This window comes from Chinchilla lanigera, unplaced genomic scaffold (assembly GCF_000276665.1).
Source record: "Chinchilla lanigera isolate Chin_1 unplaced genomic scaffold, ChiLan1.0 scaffold00061, whole genome shotgun sequence".
Classification (NCBI taxonomy): Eukaryota; Metazoa; Chordata; class Mammalia; order Rodentia; family Chinchillidae; genus Chinchilla; species Chinchilla lanigera.
In genome coordinates, this window is record NW_004955462.1 from 8070545 (window position 1) to 8094996 (window position 24452).

Consider the following 24452-nt stretch of genomic DNA (forward strand, 5'->3'; position numbering starts at 1 on the left):
TCAGTGCTTTTTATTCCAAGTTGTACTGAGTTCACTTTTGAGAAACACTACCTTTGGAAAATCCATTCCCTTTGTATTCTGTGTGAGCAAGTGGCTGGAACTGTGTGTGAAATCCCTTTCTTGAATGGATAAAACTCCCCAAGGGAGGTAGACATTCTCCCTGAACTCGAGAAATGTGTAAGTGTTGGAAAAAACTGATCCTAGGAAAAAAGACATGGCAAATGTATAGAAGCAACAGTGCCAGAAATATCCAAGTACTTAACTATCCAGCTGTCAGCTGCAGAGAAAAGACAGGCTTATAGTTTTGTACACTGGATCTAGCCCTTGCACTAGAAGAGCACTCGATGTGGCAGGGTCATGGCAGGCAGTCAGTAAACACGTCAGGTTATGCAAATTACAGTGTGATTCTCCCAGCCATGGCAGAACCCTAAAGATCATGGCTGGGAAATGGGTTGACACAGTGGGAGAGGTTATGGGAAGCCAGGTTTGGAGAGAACCTGACGGGGTAAGGTAGAGAGCCAATGTGGACGCCCAAACACAGTGATTCAGATATAAAGTGCATGGTACAAATGAAAACCTCTCCAAGGTCAAAGCCTTTAGGTGGCCTCCAAAATGGAAGTCCAGTGTGAATAAAGTCTTTCCTTTCTTATACCTACTCCTGATTACCTTCTTAATCAAAAGCATCATGCACTTGATTTACACCCTGCAAAATGAGCTGATGTGTCAACAAAGCATCTTGTTATAGAAGCAACACCTTCTATTTCTGTACATATGGGGGTCCCTTTCTGAGAAACGCAGTTTCATATAAGGAGACTGTTTATGGATCTTGTTATTTCCTCAATAACTGAGGGTGCCTAGAAACTTTATAGTTAAGCAGTTCTTTGTTACTTTTTAGTCAGTGGAATCACAGTTCCTCTGGTATTAATTCACCAGCAGTGTGCTCTAGTTAAGCATTACAGCAGCAATATTACAATAATTTGGTAATTATTACCAGATGACTAAGAATTCGGTAATAATTAAGAATAAACAGGAGTGGCAAATCACAGCTATAAAAGCAGACTAGTTGGCGGGTACCAAAGCTTTCCTGGGGTTTTTGAGCCTACCCTAGTGTTACAGAACCAGCCATGGCCTCTGATGTTTTGTTCACCCGCCTGAACTTCTGGAGATGAGTGAGTCTCAAGGCAGGAAGGAGCTGCCAGAGCTGTGGCTGCACAGGCGTGGGGCAGGGCTTCCCTTTTCAGGGATAAGCTGCCATGACTTTCATTTGGGCATTTCCCACATGGGCCTGGGCCAAGAGACAGTAGATCTTCAGCTCTATTACACCTGGGAAATAGTTTTCAAAAAACTCTTACCTTCTCATACAAAAGCTAAACTTTCATGTAGGCCAAACACAGAACCAAAAAGCAAGGAAGTTCAAGTCTTCTAAATTACTGAACCTCAAACCTACTTTCATTTTTTTAAATGGAACTTCAACTTTGATGTATTTTTTTTCTCTCTCTTTTTTTGAGACAAGTTTGCACTATATAATCCAGGCTGGCCTTGAACTCACTATGTAGCCTCGGCTAGCCTCAAATTCACAGCGATCCTCCTGTCTCAGCCTCCCAAAGGCTGGGATTATAGGTATGTGGCACCACACCCAGCATATTCTTCTCTTTTTTAAAACAGTCATATCCAGAGAGGCACTGGCAAGAACTAGAATTTCATGATTTATAAAATTAGCACTTCAAAAAATTTCTAAAGTCAAACTCCAAACTAAAGATTCTTTGATTCTTTGCATCTTCTCTTTGGGAAGGGATGTTCCTGGTTGCCCGGCAGCCAGACTATGACGCAGCTCTTTATCTGTGAACTAATGAAATCACATATTTCACTTTCAGGTTCAGTACTTCTTCAAGATCTTGGACAATTAGCAGGACAGAAAGTAAAGACGTAACAGAGTGGGGCCTTTAGACAAGAATGAATCACGGACATGAGGAATGTGTTCATTCTTTTATTGTCCATTGTTTTAACCTGACTGATACAAGATCAACAAGAGCACTGTACTCCTGGCAATTATTACATATGTTAGAACATGGATTTGCACTGTAGACAACATTTAACACCAGTCTATGGGGTACTGCATTGCTTTTATAAAGTTCAAAATAAAGATTTATTTTCAAACAAGTGACTTTGGTTTATTTCATACATTACACTTTTTCTTGCAGAAAAAAATAAAATTGTACAACTGCATAAATATAAAATTCTTCCACCATGAAAATGGTTAAAACATTCATAAAGACACAGCACCAGCGTGTGATGCCTCCAGAGAAAGGAAAAAAGGAAAAGAAAATGTACAAAGCAAACTAACTAGCCCTGTCACTAACCAAAGTGACAGGCGGAGCCAGATCTCAGACACAGCTTTAGAATACACTGGAGGACCAGGGAGGAGATGTCAAGACAGCATTCGGTATAAAGCACAACACAACCCATCACCTTTTTTGTGTTTTTCTGTGGTGTCACTTAAAAGGGCAGTTCCCCCATGACAGCCCACCCCCCACCCAAGCCCCAGGGAAAAAAATAACAAAGTAATACCTAACATCACAGGAGAAGACTATGGAGTGTGTGTTAAAAATGTTCATTGATGGGCCATTATCTTGGAAAGAGCCAAACAAACAAACAAAAAAAAAGAAAAAAAAAGTACCATGCCAGTTTTATTCCCAGTGAATATTTACACCTTGGACAGCAAACCTTGCTCACATACAGTAGAAAACAGATATGATAAAACATGGCTTGAAAAATGACCAGAGTATGCACCTATTGTACTGTACACTAAATAAAATACACAAGGCAGCAATACTTAGGGGCCAGAAACACTGCTTACTACAAGTCAGTTATGGAATCATAATTTACAGTAAAAATGGGCACTCCCAAGGCTCAATTTTTATTTTTCTTTTGTCATTTACAGTAGAATAAATATTTTGTTGCTATTGCTACACTTTAAATTTACATTCTAACCTATTAAATGCAGAAAGCTAGTGTAAAGCATATAGATTAAGTGTAGGTCCCATACGTATGACAGTTTGTTCAAGACTAGTAGGTTTTGTTTTTGTAATTTTTTAACTTATTAAATGGCTAGAGGGGAGGATTTGTGCTTATGATCAGCTCTTAACTTCAATTTTTACATCAAAGCGTCCCTGAAAACGGTCTTTCTCACTGTACCCAATGTTCTCACCGTACGCCTTACACTCAATGCGAACTTCAGTGTCCATGGTGAGGTTGGTGAACTGTACGGCCAGCAGGGGCTGCAGATACTTGGGCTGCAGGAGTTTGCCGTAGTAGGGGTAATACTGCAGAGGAAACCCGGCGAATCCGCCCATTCCAAAGTATTCCACAGTTCCAATTTTATCTTTATCATCTTCTCGCTAAAACCCAGAGTGAAATGTGGTATTAAGGTTTACATACATACAAGACACAACCCCACGGGGCAGCTGGCAGGCTACTGCTGGGGGAAAAAAAAAACCATCCTGATATGCCGCACTCAGCTTGCTCTCAGAAGTAGGGGACAACAAGTGCTGGAAGACACTGGTAGGACTAGATGCCATGGGAAGAACATGTATCTGGCCTAGTCGCCCCAGCCTTGAGAAGTGGTCATAGGCGGAAGCTATTTTCATTGTGCAAACAGGGATACTCACGCAAAAACCAAACGAACACTTCTCTAAGCCAGCATAGCCTCCTTTGAGGCAAGGGTGACAGTGAAAGAATGCCCAGTGTTGACCGGGCACTGCCAGTGCCGGCACTACCATCTCCAAATGTTTACCTATTTGCCTATCATGTCTTACAGAGTTTCTTTTGGTGTCAGCATGAAGTGGCTCTGGGGATTCCCTTTTCTTCTGCCCTTTCTCTCTAAACAGTTGTCATCAGCTATCTGCTTTTAGACCTGGGCTGAAAATATCTTGATTGTTACCTTAACCTTCCAAGATTTTTTAAAAGAAAGCTGTATCAAAAAATTTTATGTGCCTTCATCAGGAATAAAGCTGGCCCCAACTTACTAACCAATGTTGTAGGCCAGGCACAAGCACTTCTGTGGGTTAGTTCACCTCTCAGTTCTATTCCAATAGATTAAGATATTTGAGTTTCTTGTACCTGTAATCTTTGGTTTTTTTTTACCGAGACTCAAACTCAGGACCTTGCGCTTGCCAGGCAGGCACTTGTGCCACTGAGCTATATCCCCAGCCAAAACTTTTTTTTTTCCTTTTTTTCTTCCAGTACCAGGAATCGAACTAATGACCTTGCGCTTGCCAGGCAGGCGTTGTGCCACTGAGCTAAATCCCCAGCCCTCTTGTACCTATAGAGAAACTGGCATGCAGTTTTGTTCCTGCTGTGTTTTTCTGTCCTTCGAAGAAGTTTCACCCCGTATAGTAAGAGCTTAACTTTCTGAGGTTCATATCGAAGAGCACCATTTCTGTTCGCTGTATTACAATTTTACCCCATCTTAAAACAACAACATTCATTCCCTCTTTTCCACCACCCTTTCCCACCCATCCTCAGTACCCCTAAGTGTCCTTACCTTGCCAGTGCACTGAACCGGCAGAACATACGGGTTGTACTTCATCCCTGCGTAAATATCCGTGGACTCCAAAGACTCATTCTTGGGAGGCTACAGATAAAACCCACCTTGGTCAGTAAGATCTATATTCTTTTTTAAAGAAAAACATACTGATGACGATAAGTCTATCAAAGTAATAAAACACATCAGGATAGCAAAGTAAATGACTGTTAGCCAACCTAGGGAACCGTTTGTGAGTGTGTTGAAGGCAAGTGAGTACCCTAATTTTGTGAGCACTATAGCTAAGCTATGGTATAGCCCAGTGGTCTGTGCTCAGAGGAACACAAGATGCACCTTACACACAGACAACAAAAAATAAGAGACCCCCAACCATAATGCTCATTGCTTGCTAAGATCATAATGACGTGGCAAAGCTGACGGATACTTGGGCTTTCCTCCTGAGCCAGGTAAAAGTAACATGATCCTTTTCCCTCCACAAGGGGGCTTTTCTTCTCATTTTTCATCTCAAAGGGCGGGGAGGGGGACTGCTGCCATCTAAGGAGCATTTCTAACTGTCAGAAAAGTCTAATATGCAAAACAGCTAAGACAGCATTCCTTAAAAGAAAGGATGAGTCCATTAAAGGATCCAGAGAACAGTCTGAAAACCAGCTGTTGTCATGAAATATTCACAGCTGTCGCTCCTACATCACTGCCTCAAATCTACCACAGAAGTGGAAAACAGCCACCTGCTCATGTCAACGTGACATGTGAGTCTTGACAGCAGGAATAATACACACCTGGTCTGAGTCTGATAAATGGACAGCTCCTTGCATCAGTAAGAAATTCAGATTTTGGTGTACTACTCTTTACTTTGGAAAATAAGAAAACGATTGTGTAGCATTGACTCTTTTGGAAGGGAAAATGCTTAGTGATCAAGACAGTCACCAAGATCTGTCCTCAGAAGATGACACCAAGTGAGATGTTAGGGCATGTGCCAATGCCAAAACAGCAGGCGATCTGAGTGGGAGTGACGAATGAATCCATAACCAAGTGGAGACCAAAGGCAAAAGAGAAAAAAAAAAAAATTGAATTCATCACTTGATAGAATACCCAGATGTGGGAAGAGGCTCTGTGAGGTACAAACATCCCCGAATGCCTATGACGAGGAACATCAAAAGCAAAGGTCTCGAGTAGAGATTAATTTTAGTCTTCCTTCAGCCATGCCACACCAAGTCCTTTTTTTCCAAAATAGCAGACTGACCTTAGTGAAATGTTCCCTACCAATACGAACACCAAATACAAGCAAGGAATAATGATTCTCACCATTTTTCTCTCATTGTCTTCTAACCTAAGTGCAAAGAAGATTAAAATTGTGTGGAAAAGTAAACTAATTTCTGTGGGAAAGCCAACCAGCCAGCCATCTTATACCCACTTAGCCACTTTTGCCTCTGGTGGCAGTAAAGACACTCATGCATCCTTAATAAAAGTTTTCATCTCTATACCAATTTTCTTTTGAAAATATTCTTTGAGTTAAAAGCAATGTAGAAACAAATTAACAGCATTTAGTACAAAACTAATGAACAAAAGAGCTGGATTTCAAAAGTGAAACAACTTCTAGGTAACTGGCATCACAACTTTAAGCCCTACAGCAATGTGCATACAATTAGTAGACCTCCGACATTTAGTCTTACAAGTAGATCAAGTCTAGAATTTAGGCATTTTTACTTCTATAGAGTTTTGAATCTTCCTATAATTGCAGCTTTTATTTTTGGGCATTGAAAAATCCCATCTAGGAAATAACTAAAGTAAAAATGACAGGAAATAGAAATTACTTTTTCAGGAACATTTTGATACAAATTTTATCAAGCCAACTGACTCACTCATTCCTTACGCTGGTTATACTGAATATTTAATACAAACAGGGAAGCATTCATTTTATTTATAGGCATTTAAAAATTCCATCCTTTACAAATTATCAAGGTTGGGGCAACCAAAATTATATTTTTATCATAGAGAAAAATTTCAATTCCTAAGCCACAACGCTGAGAATATTTTCTTTAGAATTTCATGAACAGGCAAATGAAGGCTTATCACAGAATGATTGTATCTTCTTTTCTCTCTCTAGAACATCAACACCAGTAATATAAAGTCTATTTACACTACCAAAAAAATGAAATTTTTTTTTTTTGGTTTTTGGTTTTTCTCCGGTACCGGGAACCGAACTCACGACCTTGCGCTTGCCAGGCAGACGCTTTTGCCGCTGAGCTAAATCCCCAGCCCCCAAAAAATGAAATTAGATTGTTCATGTAACTCAGTGCACTGCAGAAAACTCCTATCAGAATTAAAAACTTTACTCATAATGACAAAGCTCACACGTGTGGTGGGGAGCTGGCAGAAGCCATGCCTAAAGGATAAGGACATGATCTGCAGAGAATGAAATAGCTACTTTTGTAAAAATAGAGAAAATACCAATACTTTTTTCTTCTCTTAAAAAAATTAAATTATTTTCACTAAATGGTGAGCAGTTGCAATCTCAATTTCCCAGGGATCTCAGGTAATGTTTACCAATTTTAAGCTGCAAAAAGCCAGCAGCGTGGTTACCAAAGCTCATCCTAGGCATTCAATTTATTTTATGCAATAAAATCATCACTCAGAAAAAAACTTTTTTCTCAGATTACGAGATAATAGTATTAATATACCTGCATGGCTCCAAGAGGCCCAAAGCCAGAATATGACTGGACATGCAGGTGATATTCATTTGAACCCTTGCACAAGGCAGGCAAGCCCAACCCAGGAGATTTTTAAATTTAAAATGTCCTTTTCTATTTTTACTTTCAGTTTCCATGCTGTAGAAACTGTTAATTGGGTACTAAGTAGAAGTATTAAGAACAGGACCATTGGGATCGCTTCAGACTTCGGCATTGCCATTCAGAATTCCTCTAACTTTAGAAAATGAGAACCATACCCTAACTCTTAAGAGTTTCAGGTCAAACATAAAAATGTTGATGTTATTCTACTGATTGGGCCTCAAAAATCGGCACTTAATATACTTTAAGGCTTCTTTATAATATATTGCCTTCTCGTATCAATGAACTACTTCATCCAAAATGTGAGTGGCTCGTCTGAGTCCTATCACTAGAAACAGGACTTGCCTTTGGTTTGAAACCCAGAACTCGGTTGAGCTTTATGATGATGCAGGGTTTGCCATCTCTGTAGCCGTAAGTCTCATCATTCATTCCAGAGCAGTTTCCCAGCCATTCGAGCTTGAACCTGCAGACCTTTCGCTCACCCCGTTCATGGCTGTAGTCTCCTCGTTCTTTGGGTTCACTGGGCACAGCTAAAAACACAAATGGCGTTTTCATATTGTACTGTTACTTCCCTAAGCACCACTGAGAAAGGAAAAGGAAAAGGAACTTTGTTCCTTGTCACAATTTTCTATTCTGAAATAGGGCTACACTCCATGTATTGCACAGTCTAAATGAAGCACAGAATTCCAGCTATCTCTCATCTCTATATAAAAAGCTATTTTACCAAAGGCAATAGCTGGTAAACAGCCCCACTTCAAAGCTTCACAGTGCCTGGACCTAGTAATCTACGTTTGGTCTCTGACAATATTTTTCTTCCTCTCAATAATGGATTACTTAGCTATTAAGAAGACTGAAGGGAACTTGAATCAAAACTGCTTTATAAGCAGCATCATTTATCCAGGTCACCACTGGCTCAGCTCAGGAACCGGGGTGTCAAAAGTAGAACAAACTAAAAAGACTCAATAATTTTTGAACTGAAAGTTTTTTTGGTTAGAATTTCCTGGAGTTCTTCCCCTAGTGTACGTTAAACAGTAAAAGAGGGAACAGAATCTGTTTTTTTTTTCCACTTCATTCACAATTCAAAGTTGGTTTTCTAAAATACTTTTTTATTTGAATATTTGCTTTTGAAAGCACTTACTCAACCAAGGAATGTCATTTTAGTGTTTTTAATTCATACCTCATATAAAAGCCAGAATTCATAGAACATAAAATTCAAAGTTAAAATGTAATATTCTACAGGAAAATGATGCCCATATTTAAATATCTATTTCTGATAATATAAAATTATTATTTTAATATGTATTTCTCAAAGCTTACTATTTTCCCTTCAAATGGTAAGATGCTTCAATTAAATCCTCCTGTGAGGTAATTCACCCTTATCATTTGGGCTTTTTAAATTACTGCCAGGTTAAGATGAAAACCTTATTTCAACTCTGTAAGAAAAGTTCAAAGTGAAAACATTTCCTAAAATTTCTGTATCTTTCCAAAATGACTGAAAAATGGCAATTCACCCAGTATTATGACCAAATGCTAGTGTTCTAGCACGGAGCTAGCCCTCAGGTCAATTCTTTATTTTTCATAATCCATCTCCTTATCCATAATTCTCAGCTGTAAAACAGGACATATAATATAAAATATACCTGACCAAATCTCCTCCTCCATTAATATCAGTGTGGTGTAGCTAATTACACCAGTCGTCATGGTAAGAAACGGATCTGTGCACCTCTTAGGTAGCTTTGAAGCTTTTAAAAGGGGGAGGATTTGGAAATAAGCAATTGTACTTCTCCATGAGTATAAGAAATAAAACTGTACCTGCGGTCTTTGGGTCTAAATAGTGTTTAGGAATATTTTTAAAGTTTAACACCTTTCAGAAAAAAGTATTTTCTTAATATGGCTAGAATTCAATCTTTCAATTATTTCTAGAGTATCCCTCAATCATTAACGAACAGAAATGGAAAATAAGAATTAATGAAACAGAGAAACTAGCAACAGGCATCTATAATGAGTCTACTTACTGCCACAGTCTTCGAAAATCATGTCATCCTTCTGGGCTGCATCTTTGTACTTGTCCAGGAACCTAATTATGTTCAACACATAGGCCTCATAGCTCTTGGGATCATTAGGACGAAAGGAAATTTCAGTCTTCTGGATCTGAGGAATCTGTGTTAATCCTAGGCAGAGGAGAAGGTCAGGAAGACACAGAGGAAGTCATTCGTGGGACATCAACTGCAGTTATTTAATATTAAAAACAGACTTTCCCTGTATAAAACATGCTGTGCTAACTAACCCTACCTGACCTAAAGACATGGGCTAAATGCTTGTCTCCCTTATCAAATCACTGTGTGACATTTAAATATCTAAGTATGACAATGCCTTACTATCATATGCCATTCAAATTCCTTCATAGTAGGCATTACCTCTATTTCATGAATAAAAAGGAAGAGCAGTGGTGGAGCCCATGTACACAGTTTCCCAAAGCCTATTATTTTTCTAGTACTTTCATGTGTGCATACATTTTTTTAAGAATGTGTTTTCACAATGCATACAGGTGGCTTCCCCCACTGACATGTAATCTGTGAGCACACAGACCTTTTTTTAGCCCAGGTCAGTGGATTTATAACCATCCCAAATGCTCTAGACTAAAGACATTTCTTTAGCTCTTATAACCTCAGTTACATCTTGGAGCCTAAACTGGACAGTTTGAGATGTGGGTGCACTTACCAATTCAAAAGTCTGAGCAAGTATGTATGCTGTGAGTTTTCACTTTGTAAATTATGAATCTTTAGTATCTACATAGGAATTTCGATATGACATAGCTTTGTTCTGGAGCAATTTGATGGGAGTCAATCACAACTATATTCTTAGACTGCCAGATAAAATACAAGATGACCTGTGAAACATCAACTTCAGAGAAACCAGGAATAATTTCTTAATATTGTACTTATACCAAAAAATGTTCATGGTTTATCTGAAATTCACCCAGGCATCCTGTTATTTTTATTTACTACATCTGGCAACCTGATTCAAACCCTATTCCCAAATCTGACCACTCTATTGGACCTAGAAGGTGAGGCTCATCATAAGTCCTGATTGGTAGCTACAGGGTGTGATCTAAAAATATGTTGAATGTTTAAATTTTTTAAAAAATTTGGGGGCTGGGGATTTAGCTCAGCGGCACAGCACCTGCCTGGCAAGCGCAAGGTCATGAGTTCGAGTCCTGGTACCGGAAGAAGAAAAAACAAAAACAAAAAATTTATTACAGTAAAAGACATATTGCCATTAATTCCTCTCATTTCAAACACACTTATCCCACAACTCTTGCCAATTTCTGAAGCAGTTCTGGAAATCCTCTTTCATCAATGTCTTTAGTTGAGCTTTTGTGACTGCCTTGATGTCCCAAATCAACTCAAAATGTTCATTATTCATGGTGATTTTCACTGTAGGGAAGAGCTAGGAATCTCACTGTGCCAGATGTGGTGAAGATGGTAAATGAGGATGTACGGTGATGTTTTTGACAGAAATTGCCATACAGATTTTGAATTGATTCAGGACATAAAGGTAGCCATGAAGCCAGGAGTGATGGCTCATGCCTGTAATCCCAGCACCTAGGGGGTGGGGGAGGAGGGAGGAGGAGGATCGTTGTGAGTTTGAGAACAGCCTGGGATACAAAGTGAGCTCAAGGCCAGCCTGAACTGCACAGTGAGACCCTGTCTCAAAAAAAAAAAAAAAAAAAAAAAAAAAAACCCAAAGGTAGCCATGAAGACACTCAGGAAAAAGGACGTCCAAAACTGCTTCAGAAAGTAGCAAGAATGATGGGATAAGTATGTTCAAAATGAGGAGGTATATTTTGAGGGAGATGAATGGCTCTTTCACTGTAATAAGTTCTTGTTCTTGAAACACCTAGCAGTTTTTTTTGTTTTGTTTTGTTTTTTTGTTTTGTTTTGTTTTGTTTTTTTGTTTTTCTCCGGTACCGAGAACTGAACTCACGACCTTGCGCTTGCCAGGCAGGCACTTTTGCCGCTGAGCTAAATCCCCAGCCCCCAGTTTTGTTTGTTTGTTTGAGACAGGGTCTTGCTATGTAGCTCAGGCTGGCCTTGAACTCCCAGCAATTTTCTTTCCTCAACCTCCTCAGTGCTGGGAGTGTGGGGAATAAAGGCATGGGACACCATGCCTGGCCTTCATATGTCACCCTGTGTGCCCGGGTCTCCCCCATCGCCTCCTGGTGGGTCAGGATAGCACCTGCAGCACTCTCACCCATGGGCTACTCACAGGAAGCCTCCCAGCCCCCAGGTCAGGTCTGCAATCTAGGGGGGCTCTCTCCTAGAATCAAGATGAGATCTCTAAGTGCCCCTGGTTTAGTACCCCTGCTCTCAGAACTTGAATACGAAAATGGAAAAAATGTAACACGGATATGAAGATAACCACATGATTAAAGGGGAAGTCATAACCAGAGTATATTAACCACGGGTCAACAGCACCATTTGTTGAGCTTGAGAACCAGGTTTGGAGATGGACACATGACTGTTGCTTTTTTCTAGTGACTTAAGACAGCTTTGAGCTTCCAAAGTGATTAAATAATACAAATAATACAGCAGGCTCTATGAGCAAGCTTTTCCAAGGTCACAGTGCCCCAGAGAAATGGAAGGGACAGAGATGAAGACAAGGAACATGTGAGTGAAGAGCTGGGTAGAGGAACACCCTAGGCAAAGACTTTAGGAGTGAGGTCAAGAATCATTTCAAAAAGGGAGCCAGGCGTGGTGGTCCTAGAATCCTGCACTCATGAGGCTGAGGCAGGAGGACTGCTATGAATTCAAAGCCAACCTGGAACACATAATGAGTTCAATGCCAGGCTGACCTAACAGTGAGAGCCTGTCTCAAAAACAACAACAACAAAAAAATCATCTAAAAAAAAAAGATGAATTTGAAGAATGTGGCAGAGAAAAGTTCTCAACTGTGATAGAAATTAGTCTGAGAGAAAGTGGCTCATTTAAAAAAAAAAACCTTCAGTTTAACATAAACAAAGTTCACAAACCATGGAAAATTTTACCAAGTTCATAAACCATGGAAAATTGTTCCTACGTCTAAAGCAATTTAAATATATCCTGAACAACCTCTGTCCATGTTAAGTTAGAAAACTGGCATTGTAATCATGGGCAGTGCAAAGCAGCAATATAGTACAAATCAGAGATATCCAAGCTCCCCTGAAAACAGCTGCTGCTGTTTGCCCGTTTCAGTGGAAAACAGGGCTACCCCTGAAACGCACAAGGCAGCTACAGCAGTCATTGGTCATCCTGGCCAGAACTGTAAATAAGACAGTTAAGTCAAGGTGACCTGTGTGGAGCTTGGGACACTCCAGGGGAAGGTCCAGAGCCAGGGCTCACTAGAACTCAGGAGTTGCCTAAAGAACCTTAGAGTCAGGAGGAAGAATGGAGCCTTGAGTGGAGTCCTGCTCAAGGGGCCAGGCGAAAAGCCAGAGATGACAGAGGCTCTGTATCTGTCGGGCAGGAGTGGACAGAGAGAAGCCCTACACATGCAGGGTTGAAGTGAAAGAGGAGAGGGGCAGACGGCTAAGAGGGTGAAGAAGGAAGGAGATCAAATGTCAGAAACCGCAGAGCAGCCTCCCTAGCTGACTGTCAGTGTGGGAGTGACAGGAACGCAAGCTGTGGGCCATCAGCAGAGCGGGTGATAAAAAACCAAACTACTAAGAAGACACAGAGAACCCCCAGTGTGAGATGCGGAAAGTCTGACTCAACCAACAGAAAAGAGGAAAGCAACACTAGAAGGTCACATAGAGGGCTCATGATTAATAGCACAGTGAATGCTGCGTGTCCCCTATGGCTGTTTCTGCATGTTCTCTTCAGGGCCACCAGAGGTTGTGAAGTGTGGATGTAGAGCGGTGATGCCATTTATCAGATGCTTCCAGGGAGAAAAGGAGAACAGGAAGGAGGTGGCATTATGGGGTGGGCTTCTGTTCCCTCATGCCAGAGCAGTGACCAACATCAGCTCCTTTGGCTCATCACTGCAGTGCACTTTTCAGGAGCCCAGCAGCCACAGTGACACTAAGCCTCCAGCCTTCCCTCTCGGTGGTACCTGCCAGGCGTCACCTGGGATCAGATCTGTGGGAAGGGTAGGGGTTACGGTTACAGGCCGGGCTACCATTGACCTGGACAGGAGGTGTTCAGACGTCAGCACCCTCAGTCTCATGTCTCTCTAGATAAGGCCAGTAAGAAATAATGAGATCAGCTAATAGATCACACTCATTTCTACCTGAAGCCCAAATCCTCCACAGCTCATGATGTAAGCCCAGCCACATCTGTATGTCACCATGGCAGAGACACTGAGGATGCCCAAAGAAAACTGACTTTATTCCACTGACTAGCAAATTCAAGACACGGGGGTGAATGGACAATTAAGCATGGGGTCTTGGGCTCCTGTGACCTGCCCAGTCAGATGAGACCTGGGCCAAAGTCTCCGTTGGCCTTTCCATTTTAAGAGGAACAGGAGGTTGGCAGAGCGTGTCCAGAAGCTCAGCCATGCTTGCTGTTTTGCAGCCTGACACTGTCTTCTGTGGTCTCTGTGGGGTCTTACAAGGTGGCCATATAAGCCTTAGTGGCCACCCTTTTAAGATACCCAACTTCTGATCCAAATGTTTCAGAAAGCTATAAATGCTTTGGGTTTGGGCTACACAATGTGCTCTTGGAAACACTCACAAGGAAGCACACACATCTACTGCATGCACAGAAGATGTCCAGGAAGCCACTGCCAAGGGCCATTGCCTCTATGGTCTGTTCTCCTGCTGTCCTTCCTCCCAGACCGGGAAGGTCTCTCCATCTTACATCCACCATCTCTGCCCCTGGCCTTTTCTTCACCCACAGCAGGATGGCCTGTGACTTTTTCCTCCTGGAAGCCACGGAGATCAGTCATCGGGCCTATTCCATTCTGGACTGTCTGGAGTAGGACAGACTGCTGATGAGATCCTTTCTGAAACATTAGGAAAATCTGTTTCCTTCAAAGGAATTTCTCTTCAGCAATTCGATATTCATAAGAGGGAAGTGAAAGTGTCTTGAAATGATGCCTGGACCCTGTACATCATTTACTGTACTTTTATCAGACCACGGGAAAGAAGAAAGGAACAGGATTTGACTTGGAAACTTCATTACTTCAATCCCACATTCAAATTCCTCCACTATAATACTCCCCTGGGGTCATCCAAGTCCCACCTTGCTGACCAGTATTCTTGTCAGCCATTCACATATGAGGCTGGATACACTGGGCTCATCCCTGCCCTACTTCCCATTCCTTAAAGTTGCTAGCTATACCTTGGAACAAGGGTGAGCTTTGTCTGAGATGGTAACTCTCAGAGGCCAAAGACAGCAGAACACTCAATCACAGACTTGTGGTTTCAAATTATATTCCAGGAAATAAATCTAACCTTTTGCCTCACCAGTCTCCTGAATTTGAATTTACATAAAATAGACCCAGCTCTTTATGTGTTTGGTTGTTTAATATGGGATCTCACGACATTATCCAGGCTGGTCTGGAACTCCGGAACTGAAGCAATCCTCCCATTTCAGCCTCCTGAGTAGGCAGGACTATAGGTGTGTGGCACTATGCCCAGTCACTGAAATGTTAATACTTCCTTTTCAACTTTACATGAGTTTTGGAGCTTAAAAACAAACAAAACCTTTTGGTTTCACACTTGCATTTTGGAGATAAGCAACTGCTTTTACTTGGTGTCCCTACTTCCTGGGAAACGAGGAGGAAAAACACCCCCCACACCATGCTTTAGTTGGTGCAGAAGGGGGAACAGGTAAGAGAAAGAGATAAAGGAAAGAGAAAAAAGACTTTTTCATTAAGAAGTACTTTCTTTCCAATTAGCAAGTTTCTAATTTCTCCCTCTACTTGGGAGCTGAAGTACTGAAACTAGCACGCAGACATTTTAACCTTGAGGCAGTTACACAAATGAATCCCAACGCACAGCTGCTTGTACCTGTCATTTAATACAGCTGATGAATCACTAGCCCAATACTCTAAATAGATGTGGTTTTCCATGGGAACTTCCAGGAGGCACCCATCTGACTAAGGGGGGTACAGGAGCAAGGTGACACTTAAATGTATCCGGGCACATATACCCTCACCACATGGCCCCTACAATTCCAGAAGAAGGTGAAAAGTGATTTCCCATTATTCAAAGAATCAGGGAAGGAGATATGACTTAAATCTCTCTCCTACACACACATACACACACACACCCTGTTAAACGCTGTTCTGTATATGCTATTTCTTGACTTTGTTTCTTATTTTCATTTTACATTACACCTGTCACTCATCTAACAAAATAACAAAAGAGGGAACACAGGAAAAAGATGCCTTTCTGTTTTCTAGAAGTGACTTGCCTCTGATCCACCCCTTCTGCTCAGGCTCAGCCTGTGACCCCTGGGAATAAATGTCCCTGCCTTCAGGCAGGGTGACATTTACACCCTGCATTCTGTTCCTGCTGAGAAATCTTAAGAAATCACCCAACTGCCTCTATAATCTAGTTAGGCATTTAAGAGCCCCGGTGCACAGAAATCTTTCCTCTTTCCTAAGATCAAAGGCCTTCCTCCATTTATGGAATTACACTATCATCAGATCTTTTCTTACAGTCACGTATTTGTATTTATTCAGGAAAGCAAAGGAAGAACTATTTAGTTTAGATGCTCAGTCTTTAAAGCACATACAATCTGACAGGGACATTATGTGTGACACTGTATAGCTCATATGTTTGTCCCTAATACAAAGGAAAAATGCAAACAGACAACTCCTATTATTTTACAGTAACACGTTTTTGTTCAAGGTAAAGACCAAGAACACAATGTATTTATCTAGATTCAAAACCTAACACTTGTGAAGTTACTATGTCCTAAAATAAGAAAGTGTGAGGCTAATGCTCTTTCTACTGCCACCCTCTAAGCTAGAGGCCTATCCTTGGTTGAGTGCCGCAAATGTCACTTTACACACACACACACACACACACACACACACACACACATAGACACACATACACCATCATTCCTGAGTTACCTGGTCCCGCTCAGAGGTTTTTGCTCTGCTTAGTCACTTCCAAATGAGTACACAGAGTAAGACCCAAATTTATGCAGTTCCAAGACCCTCCCCCAGCCGCCTTTTTGTAGACATGGTCTTGCTGTGTAGCCCAGGTTGGGCTCAAATGGACAATCCTGCTGCCTGAGCCTCACAAGTGCTGGGATGACTGACATGCACCCCTAAGCCAGATTTCTGGGAGGGAATCTAAATTATTCATTAGGCTTCCTGCATGCCCAAGAGGTGACTTATGAGTTGCATCCTTGTCTTTAGAAAGAATGAAATAGCTACGAGGGTAAGTGGGCTGAGATGTGCAGGCTTGAACCCTAAAGCGCTTGGGGATTAGGTCTTTCCCTTCCATGCATGCTGAAATGGAAACGTGCTACCAGCACAAGCTGCTAGTCTTGGTCCAGGCTGCTCTCCTGCCCGCACTCTGGTTACCACTGTACTGGCCGTGTGACTCTTCTCAAATGAGATCTGTCCCCACCAAGCCAGCTTGAAGAGCAGAACAGAAACTCACACACACCTGACAAGGCACAATGGGAGGACACACCGCACCTGCCTAGCAGGAAGCAGGCAGTGGGAATCCTTCACCTAGGGACAGACACAGTCACCTAAGAGTCCAAGTAGGTGGAGGGAGGGGTGGTAGCAGACGGGAAGTGTTTTCTAGGACACCGCTGGCCAGGCAGCGATGGCACCGATGAGCGTTGAGTGAGCGTGGGTATGTGGGGAGGGAAGCAAGTACAGGGGTGTGTGCATGCGGATGAGTGCGCCTGCCCAGCCCTCCTCAGTGCACATCCAGTGCGTGGATGCAGACAAGAGGCTGTGACCACCACAGCAGACGTTCTGAGACCTCCTCTAGCTGACAGCCTAACAGCTGCCGACAGTGCGGGTCCTCGAGGGAGAGATTACAGGACAAATACAATGTGAGTTAGAGTCACTCAAAATTCTTTTCCAATGTGTTTTCTAATCCAATGTTTCCTAAGCACTTTGCATGGAAGCTAAGGTTTATTGAAGCCATATCCCTGCTGCATTACCCAAAGCTCACAGTCTGAAAATTTGGTATCCAAAAAGAAACTGCTACTTTTAGAAGTGTAGGGCTAGAAATAATAGAAGCTGCTTTCAATAGCTACTCTTAGTTAATAATGGTCACCATAAAGTAATATTTGCTTTATGTACTTATCACCTCACTTAATCATGGGGTATTGCCATCATAAAAATGGAGGCTTAGAGACAGTAAACTGAAATCAAAAAACTGTCAAGATTTTCTTCCATGCGTTTGTTCAGTGTGCACACTTCAGAAATTGTTACTGTCTCTCCAGAATACAAACTGTTAACATCAACTCTGAAAGATGCCGAGGCAGGGAGGGTCCCGCAGGGTCAGGGATCATCTGACGGCCATGCCTTCCCAGCAGCCAGCACTGGCTAATCTAGCTGAAGGTTACCATCATCGTCAAGTGAGTGTCACATTGCTTGGTAGAGGCAAAGAAAAACCTGACAGGGGCAAAAGGGAGAAGGGCCCTGGGCTCTCCCAACAACGTAATGGATAAGAGAAAGAAAAGATAGGGAAGTTACCGAGAAGAAACACAGGACACAGCAGGGAAGGTGGGGGACCGAAGACTTCTGCTGTGACTTAGACCAAAGGACAGGAGTGCATATTTCCAAGATGAGCCACTAGCATTCCTTTGGAGAAGTGAGGGTTTGTCAGGTCAGTCCAGCTGCTGAGAGCACACTAAATATAGGTACTAAGAACACGTCTTTTGGGAAGGGGGGCTGGAAGGAAGGGGAGTGCTGGAAGGGACAGGGCACCTCAGATGGTAAAGGCAAGGTCATCTGCAAGATCTTTCAGAAGTCGGTACTTGAGCTATTTATTTTCAGAGAAGAAATTTCCCTTTCATTAAAGAGTATGGAGAAAATCTGTTACTTTATTAAAGGCTGAATCTCAAAAGTTTATAAAGGACTACTGTTTTAAAATTGGGAAATGAAAGAAAATGTTTGACTTCACAGTCATCTTTGGCTTTGAGTGAAAAAATTATAAATAAAATATGACTGAAGAGTAACTTTTAAGTGACACAAACAAAAGATCAACATTATATTACTACTACTACTAATGCTACTGTAAAAATCCTAATGGAAGAGAACATGAAAGGACAAATTTGATTTACTATCACAGAAGCCCATGTAAAATACATGTATAAGATCCTAACTTTCTCTGTACATCAGAATCCTTGCTTCAGCCCTTCCAAAGACACACTTTTGGGGGGTAAGCTGTTATTGGACACTGGATTATGAAGCAATCTTAAGTCATTTTAAGATACTTACGTGTCTTATTTTTCCACTTCCTACCTAAATTTACTTACAGGGTATGATTACTTGACTTAGAACCAAAAGACAATGTTGCCATCTCCATATTCTGAAGATTTTCTGTTTTTCTACACACCCAAAGGCAGCCACAAGAGTCTGCAATAGGGAGTAGCACTTGACCTAGGCCTAGGTGCCATGCATGTGGCCTCAACATTGTCTCCTACATATAGCTGTCATTACACTACTGCCACGGGGAAAACAGAGAAGGAGCAAGTCACTGCCAGCCCCTCCCCAGCAGCAACCTCAAGGTCATTTACAGAGGGAGAACTGGAAGCTGCGCAACACTTCCTCTTCCTAGATCCGACAGACCATTTTTACAAGAGTCCGCACAGGGACAAGGGCGGCGGGCCTCCCACATGTTATGTGACTGGTACGGACACCCAAATCACAGCAGGGAACTCTGTGGAGGTTTACATTTTCCTCCTTTGGGAAAAGGGTTACTGAGGATTAAACCCAGTAACTGAGCTGTATCCTCAGCTCCCTTTTTTTATCTTTTATTTTGAAACACAGTCTTGCTAAGTCACTAAGTTGCCCAGGTTAGGTTCAAACTTGTGATCCTCCTGCCTCAGCTTCCCAGAGTGCTAGACCTACACACCTGGCTGCAGTTTGCATTTACCACGATAATCTTTCTGTTCTTTAAATTTTTAGAGCTAATAGAAACAGTTAAAACTGCAGAGGTTTACAAAGCCAGTAAATGGGGCTATTAAACATACAGATGTAAATATGGAGAATGCAGATGGTGAATTTGTTCAAGGTCAAACTATAAATCAATAGCAGGTGGGAGAACAGACCCCTGCCGTCCAGGCTCCCCTTCCGGTGTGCAGCTGGCCTGTTTCGGGGCTTCTAGTCACCCCTATAAATGAGATAACCTTCCAAAATGGGAACCAAACTGCGTTTTCTACAGGATTTATCTGTGTCAGCCCCTCAACAGTGAGGCATGGGGGTCAGAGCTGGCCAGGGCCCAGAGTGATCCCACTTAACCAGGCCTTTGGGGCACTAGGGCCAGGGACACCCAAGTCCCAGAGCAGACGTGCTCAGTCACAGAGCTGGCGAGAGGCGGGAAAGAGCAAGGACTAGCCTGTCACCCTCACTCCAGAGCTGTGTAAATAAGACGTCTTCAACCCCAGGAGCTCCGCCTGCAATGCGGGTAGGAGATATGGCTGCGGCAGAGATAAGTTCCTTTTTCCATGCTGGGTTCAGAACTACATTACAAAACACTTTTCAAAGGTCTTCTCCCCTCCTCAGTTGAAAAAGGAACATCCCTTCTACCTCTGGAAGAACAAAGCCTGTTTCTGTGGATTTACCTGGTGGGGCCACCCGGTCCTGGTAGGTGGGCTTCAGTTCACTGATGGTCAGCAACATCACCTGGATGGTTCCGATGAAGATGCCAGCCAGGCAGCCGTAAAATATCACGTAGAACAGGAGGATCTTAACTACAAGGAGAACAGACAGGCACAGGCGTGATGGAGTCACACGCACACAAGCAAAGTCTGAACCTTCTCCAGAGGAAGGGACTTCTCCCACCCGGCCCTGCAAAGCACCGCCTGCCAACACTGATCTGGAGAGTGAACAGCACTCTTGTTTGGAGTCTGGAGGTGGAGAAAGACTCAACTACAACCAAGATTCTGTGGAAAATAGATTTATGCCCTAAAAACAAAAACAAGAAAACCATGAGGATCACCAGGAAAAACTTAAAAAGCCTTGTTTGAGCGCTTATGCAATACATTAAAAATATAACAACACAGTCCCTTGGAGACATGTTTTCTTTGCTTGCTTATCCCTTGACATTTAAATACTGCCACCCAGGCTCTGCTGCTTCTCCATTTGTTTAAGTGCTTGAGAGTTTTTATGCCAGGATGGGTAAGGGAACAATGAAGGCAGAGAAACCTGCTCTCCGTTCTCTACCACACTACAATCCACAGTACAATACAATGTACTGTGTATTACTGGCTGAGCACATTTTCTTTTTAGTGGGGTAGGGGGAGAGGTAGACAAAACAAACAAAAAAAGGAAATCCTACATAACATTGGCCTACATATTTGCATTTCATTTCCTGATTGGCACCAGCATCATGACTGACTTGATGACCTGCATTTGCTTTTTCTCATAGTTAACATAATAACAGAACAGATGATGAAGTAGTTGTAAATGAGGAGGGGACAAGAAGGTCAAAAACTAAAATGAGCTATCAGTTACCAGTCTACCAGGATTACCTCCCAGATTAGCTAGAGTAACAAACTGTACTAGGCACTGCCTGGCAGTCCTGCTGGCCAAATAACCCGATGTGAACGCAGACGTGGGAACAAGCCAACTGTAAGGTGCGGACCCAGACACCAGACTGCACAAAACAGACTTAGGTTACTTCCCAAAAGATCCGTATCTCACGCATTCAACACCAGGGGCTTAGGAACAGCCACAGAACAAAAGTCTCACTGAAAAGAAAGGACACTAGAGAGGGGTGCTCGAGGGGAGGGGTGGGTACCAGATTGTGGGAATTCACCATGTGGCTCCCAACATACATTCAAAAGCCCAGCTCTCCAATCAGGAATAGTTCAGGACAATAATGCTATGGAGTTGTTAAAAACAAGCAAAACATGGAAAAGCCACCACAAAAGTAATTACAAATCATCCCTTTCCTCCTCTATTAAAGAACAAAGGAAAGGGTAAAGGCAAAAGCAACGATAAGGAAGCCGGAAAGTTGCATAATGCAGAGCTACAGAGCTGCCCAGCTTGAGTGTTCCCTGCAGCAGGACAAGGGTTAAGTGCTGCATTCTGTAACCAGGCAGCAGTAGGCAAATGGCAAGGCTGTGACGTCAGGAGATCTGGAAAATTTTTCCAGCGAATGCCCTGAAGTGCAAGAGTTGGTATAACACAGTCAGCAAGAGAGCTCTGTAGCCCCGATTCCCAGTCTCTTCCTTCCCAGTCTCCTCTTGGTGCTCTCCGCTTCAATCACATTTGTTTCTTCTAATATTGCCAACGCTGCTATATACATTCCTTGGACTCCAAGCCCCTACTTCTGACAACATATAAGCTACGTAATTGAGGCCACCCTTTAAAATGCAAGCAGAGCAACGGAAAAATAAGCCATTTTGTAAACACTGATTAAACTCAAGAATGCATAGCCTGTCCATTCTGCCCACAGGACACCCTAAGAGAAGGGAGAAATTTTCCTCTCCAAGATGTTACTTAGCAAAATCTCCCAGTTACTCTGTGAGGTCACCTGGTTGCGGGTGTGGCGAGCCTATGAGTGGGCTCTCCCAGGAACAGGCCACGAGGGGCTATTCCAAAGAAAAAAAGAAAAAAGGTTGGAGTTTAAGTCAGAGACTACCTGGGTGACACTATGGAGGGGTAGATAAGCTTCAGAGGCATTTCCTCTTTTAAGGGATTTCTTTCCTTTGTAAAGAACAAGTGGACATAGAGGTTTTCAGTTAGGAAAAAACTACCCTTCAAAAGGTCATAGGCAGAAAAAAAGGCATCCAAGTCCAGTTGTAAATATAAAACTCCACCACCAATGCCGGTATTAACTTATAAAAAGGTGGAGAGCACAAAGTGATTTGTATGTTGTGATTTCTCCACCAGGTGACAGGCCTGAGTCTCCTGCATCCATCTTGGTTTAACAGAAAAACCTACCTATAAGCAAAACTGAGCCAAGGGCATTTTGCCCTCATCCCAAGGGCATCCATGTTGGGCCCTTGGGACATTTTATCTCCAGGAGACAGCCATCGCAGCCACTTCCTATGCCCAAGAGAGGCTCTCTCAGGCCTCACATTGCCAGAAAGGAGCAGACATGTTAGCACAAAATGAAAACCTGCATTTTTAGTCCAGCACCTGCACCTTGGAAAATGGAAGGAAAGAGGAGACGTCTGCGCTCACAAATCAGCGTGTTGGTACCCTGCCGGGATGTGACATGAAGACACAGACATTAACTCTCTCCTAGTCGTGAAGGTGTTGCTTCATTAAATCTTGGCTTACAGAACAAGCTGTCCATACTGCCTTACCCTCTAAAGCAAATATTATCTTTAGAAGAAGCATGGAATTGGAATGAGGAAAGAAATATATTTATGACGGGGAAAAACACTAGAGGGCAAATTTCACAATGTGCCGGGAGTTCAAGCAGCTGCTGGTCCCCCAAACCTAGAGCAGGTCAGACCACCAGGGACAGAAGCCCCAGGTGATCCAGGCAGGAGGCCCTGTTCCGCAGTGCACCCCTGGGGCTAGTTCAAGTTGCAAGGAGTTGCTAGGCGATGGCCCTGGCCGGGAGCTTTTCACCCTGCACACCTCACAGTGCTTCAGGGTTTCCCTTCCATACCAAAGGAAGCACAGGAAGCCCTTGTGCCTAAACACTGGGATCAGGATCTCACTGAACACTAGTCTCCTCAAAATAAAATGAAAGATGAAATAAAAGGCCATTACTCCAACAAACCCTATTTCCCATGGCTCAGGGATACCTGTGCTCCCAGGAACTCCAGGGAGGCTTCACCTTGACTAACCTTGAAGTCTGATGCATTATTAACCCTTTACTTTTCAGTCTTCAGAGACTCACTACAGGGAGCATTGTTTTTCTTAATAAAAATCATATATATTCCAGCTTCTTCCATTTCAAAATGTCAGCCAAGCACTATTTCCCTGACTCATTCTCGTACTGATTCCCACAGATCCTCCGAAACAAGAACACCGCATCGGCCCCTTTTCAGGGTTCCCTTATGGACTGCAGAGGTGGTGGTGATGATGATGATGATATTGGAGGGGGAGGGGGCAGCGATGCAGCATGGGGGAGTTCCCTCCCTCCCTTCTGCAGTCACGACTCATAGATTTGCCTACAACTCTGCCCTTCAAAATGACCTTTAACAAAAAGGCACCCTTCAGGGCGTAAGGAAGCAAAAAACCAGTAACGTATATAATTTTCAATGGGGTCCATCCGACGAAGCAACAGGATCCACAAAATCTCTTAAAACTGGCTGTTTTGTATTTGTACCGTGTGTAGTATTTATTACACTAACCCTCAACTGTCATCAAACCAAGCTACTGGGCTGCACCTGTCCAAGGAGACCTTGAAAACAATCAAACTTGGCCATGTTTCTGGCCAAAGCTTAAACTCAGGAGAGTCTGGACAGGGAGCTTGCCGGGGCACTACGGGGCCATTTCTGGGCTGCGATTACTCCAGCCGTGGCCGTGAAACGCCGCAGTGTGCACGGCTCCCTCCTCCCGCCCCCTGTCCTTGCTCCCTCCCGGGTATCTACGTGTGTCGACAAGAAAGATGCTGTGGCACACAGCCTCGCCTGCATCCCACCCGACTACCTCCGGAGCTTTCCCTCGCAGCGCCAAACCACGTTGGAAAGGACCTGGGATGTGGCCACAGAGAGAGACAGACCTAGTCTCCTGGAGCCTGAGCTTCCCTGGGAGGGAAGGGCTGCAGCGGCGCCCCGGCCTGGGGACCCCGCCCGCGCCCCGACCCGGGGACTTACACCAGCTGCCGCCGGTCCGGCCCAGGAACTCCTTCTTCTCCGAGTTCCAGATGAACTTCTTCCAGCTGCCCTCCTCCTTGGCTTTCCCGCGGGCCATGGTGGCGGTCGGCGGCCGCAAAGGCAGACACGCAGCTCGGGCGTCCCCGGCGGGCTCTCCGCAGGCTCACGCCGCGCTGCGGTGCCCGATGCCCGAGTGCGCGACGCGCGCGCCGG

The 24452-nt window shown here is 43.3% G+C and overlaps 2 protein-coding genes across 2 annotated transcripts in view; one reads left to right on the forward strand and one right to left on the reverse strand.

Annotated features, from left to right (window-relative positions):
• The window catches only part of Nme7 (NME/NM23 family member 7), a 193454-nt gene extending 190791 nt beyond the window's left edge, over positions 1 to 2663 (forward strand). Inside the window, exon 12 of the mRNA XM_005398204.2 lies at positions 1875 to 2663. Coding sequence (XP_005398261.1) covers positions 1875 to 1907 — 33 coding nt within the window. The 3' untranslated portion in view covers positions 1908 to 2663. The remainder of the gene's footprint in view (positions 1 to 1874) is intronic.
• Atp1b1 (ATPase, Na+/K+ transporting, beta 1 polypeptide) overlaps positions 1975 to 24452 on the reverse strand; it is a gene marked incomplete in the record, with an annotated part of 22793 nt that continues 315 nt past the window's right edge. Inside the window, 6 exon segments of the mRNA XM_005398203.2 lie at positions 1975 to 3398; positions 4544 to 4633; positions 7675 to 7859; positions 9345 to 9500; positions 20079 to 20207; positions 24240 to 24452. Coding sequence (XP_005398260.1) covers positions 3135 to 3398; positions 4544 to 4633; positions 7675 to 7859; positions 9345 to 9500; positions 20079 to 20207; positions 24240 to 24336 — 921 coding nt within the window.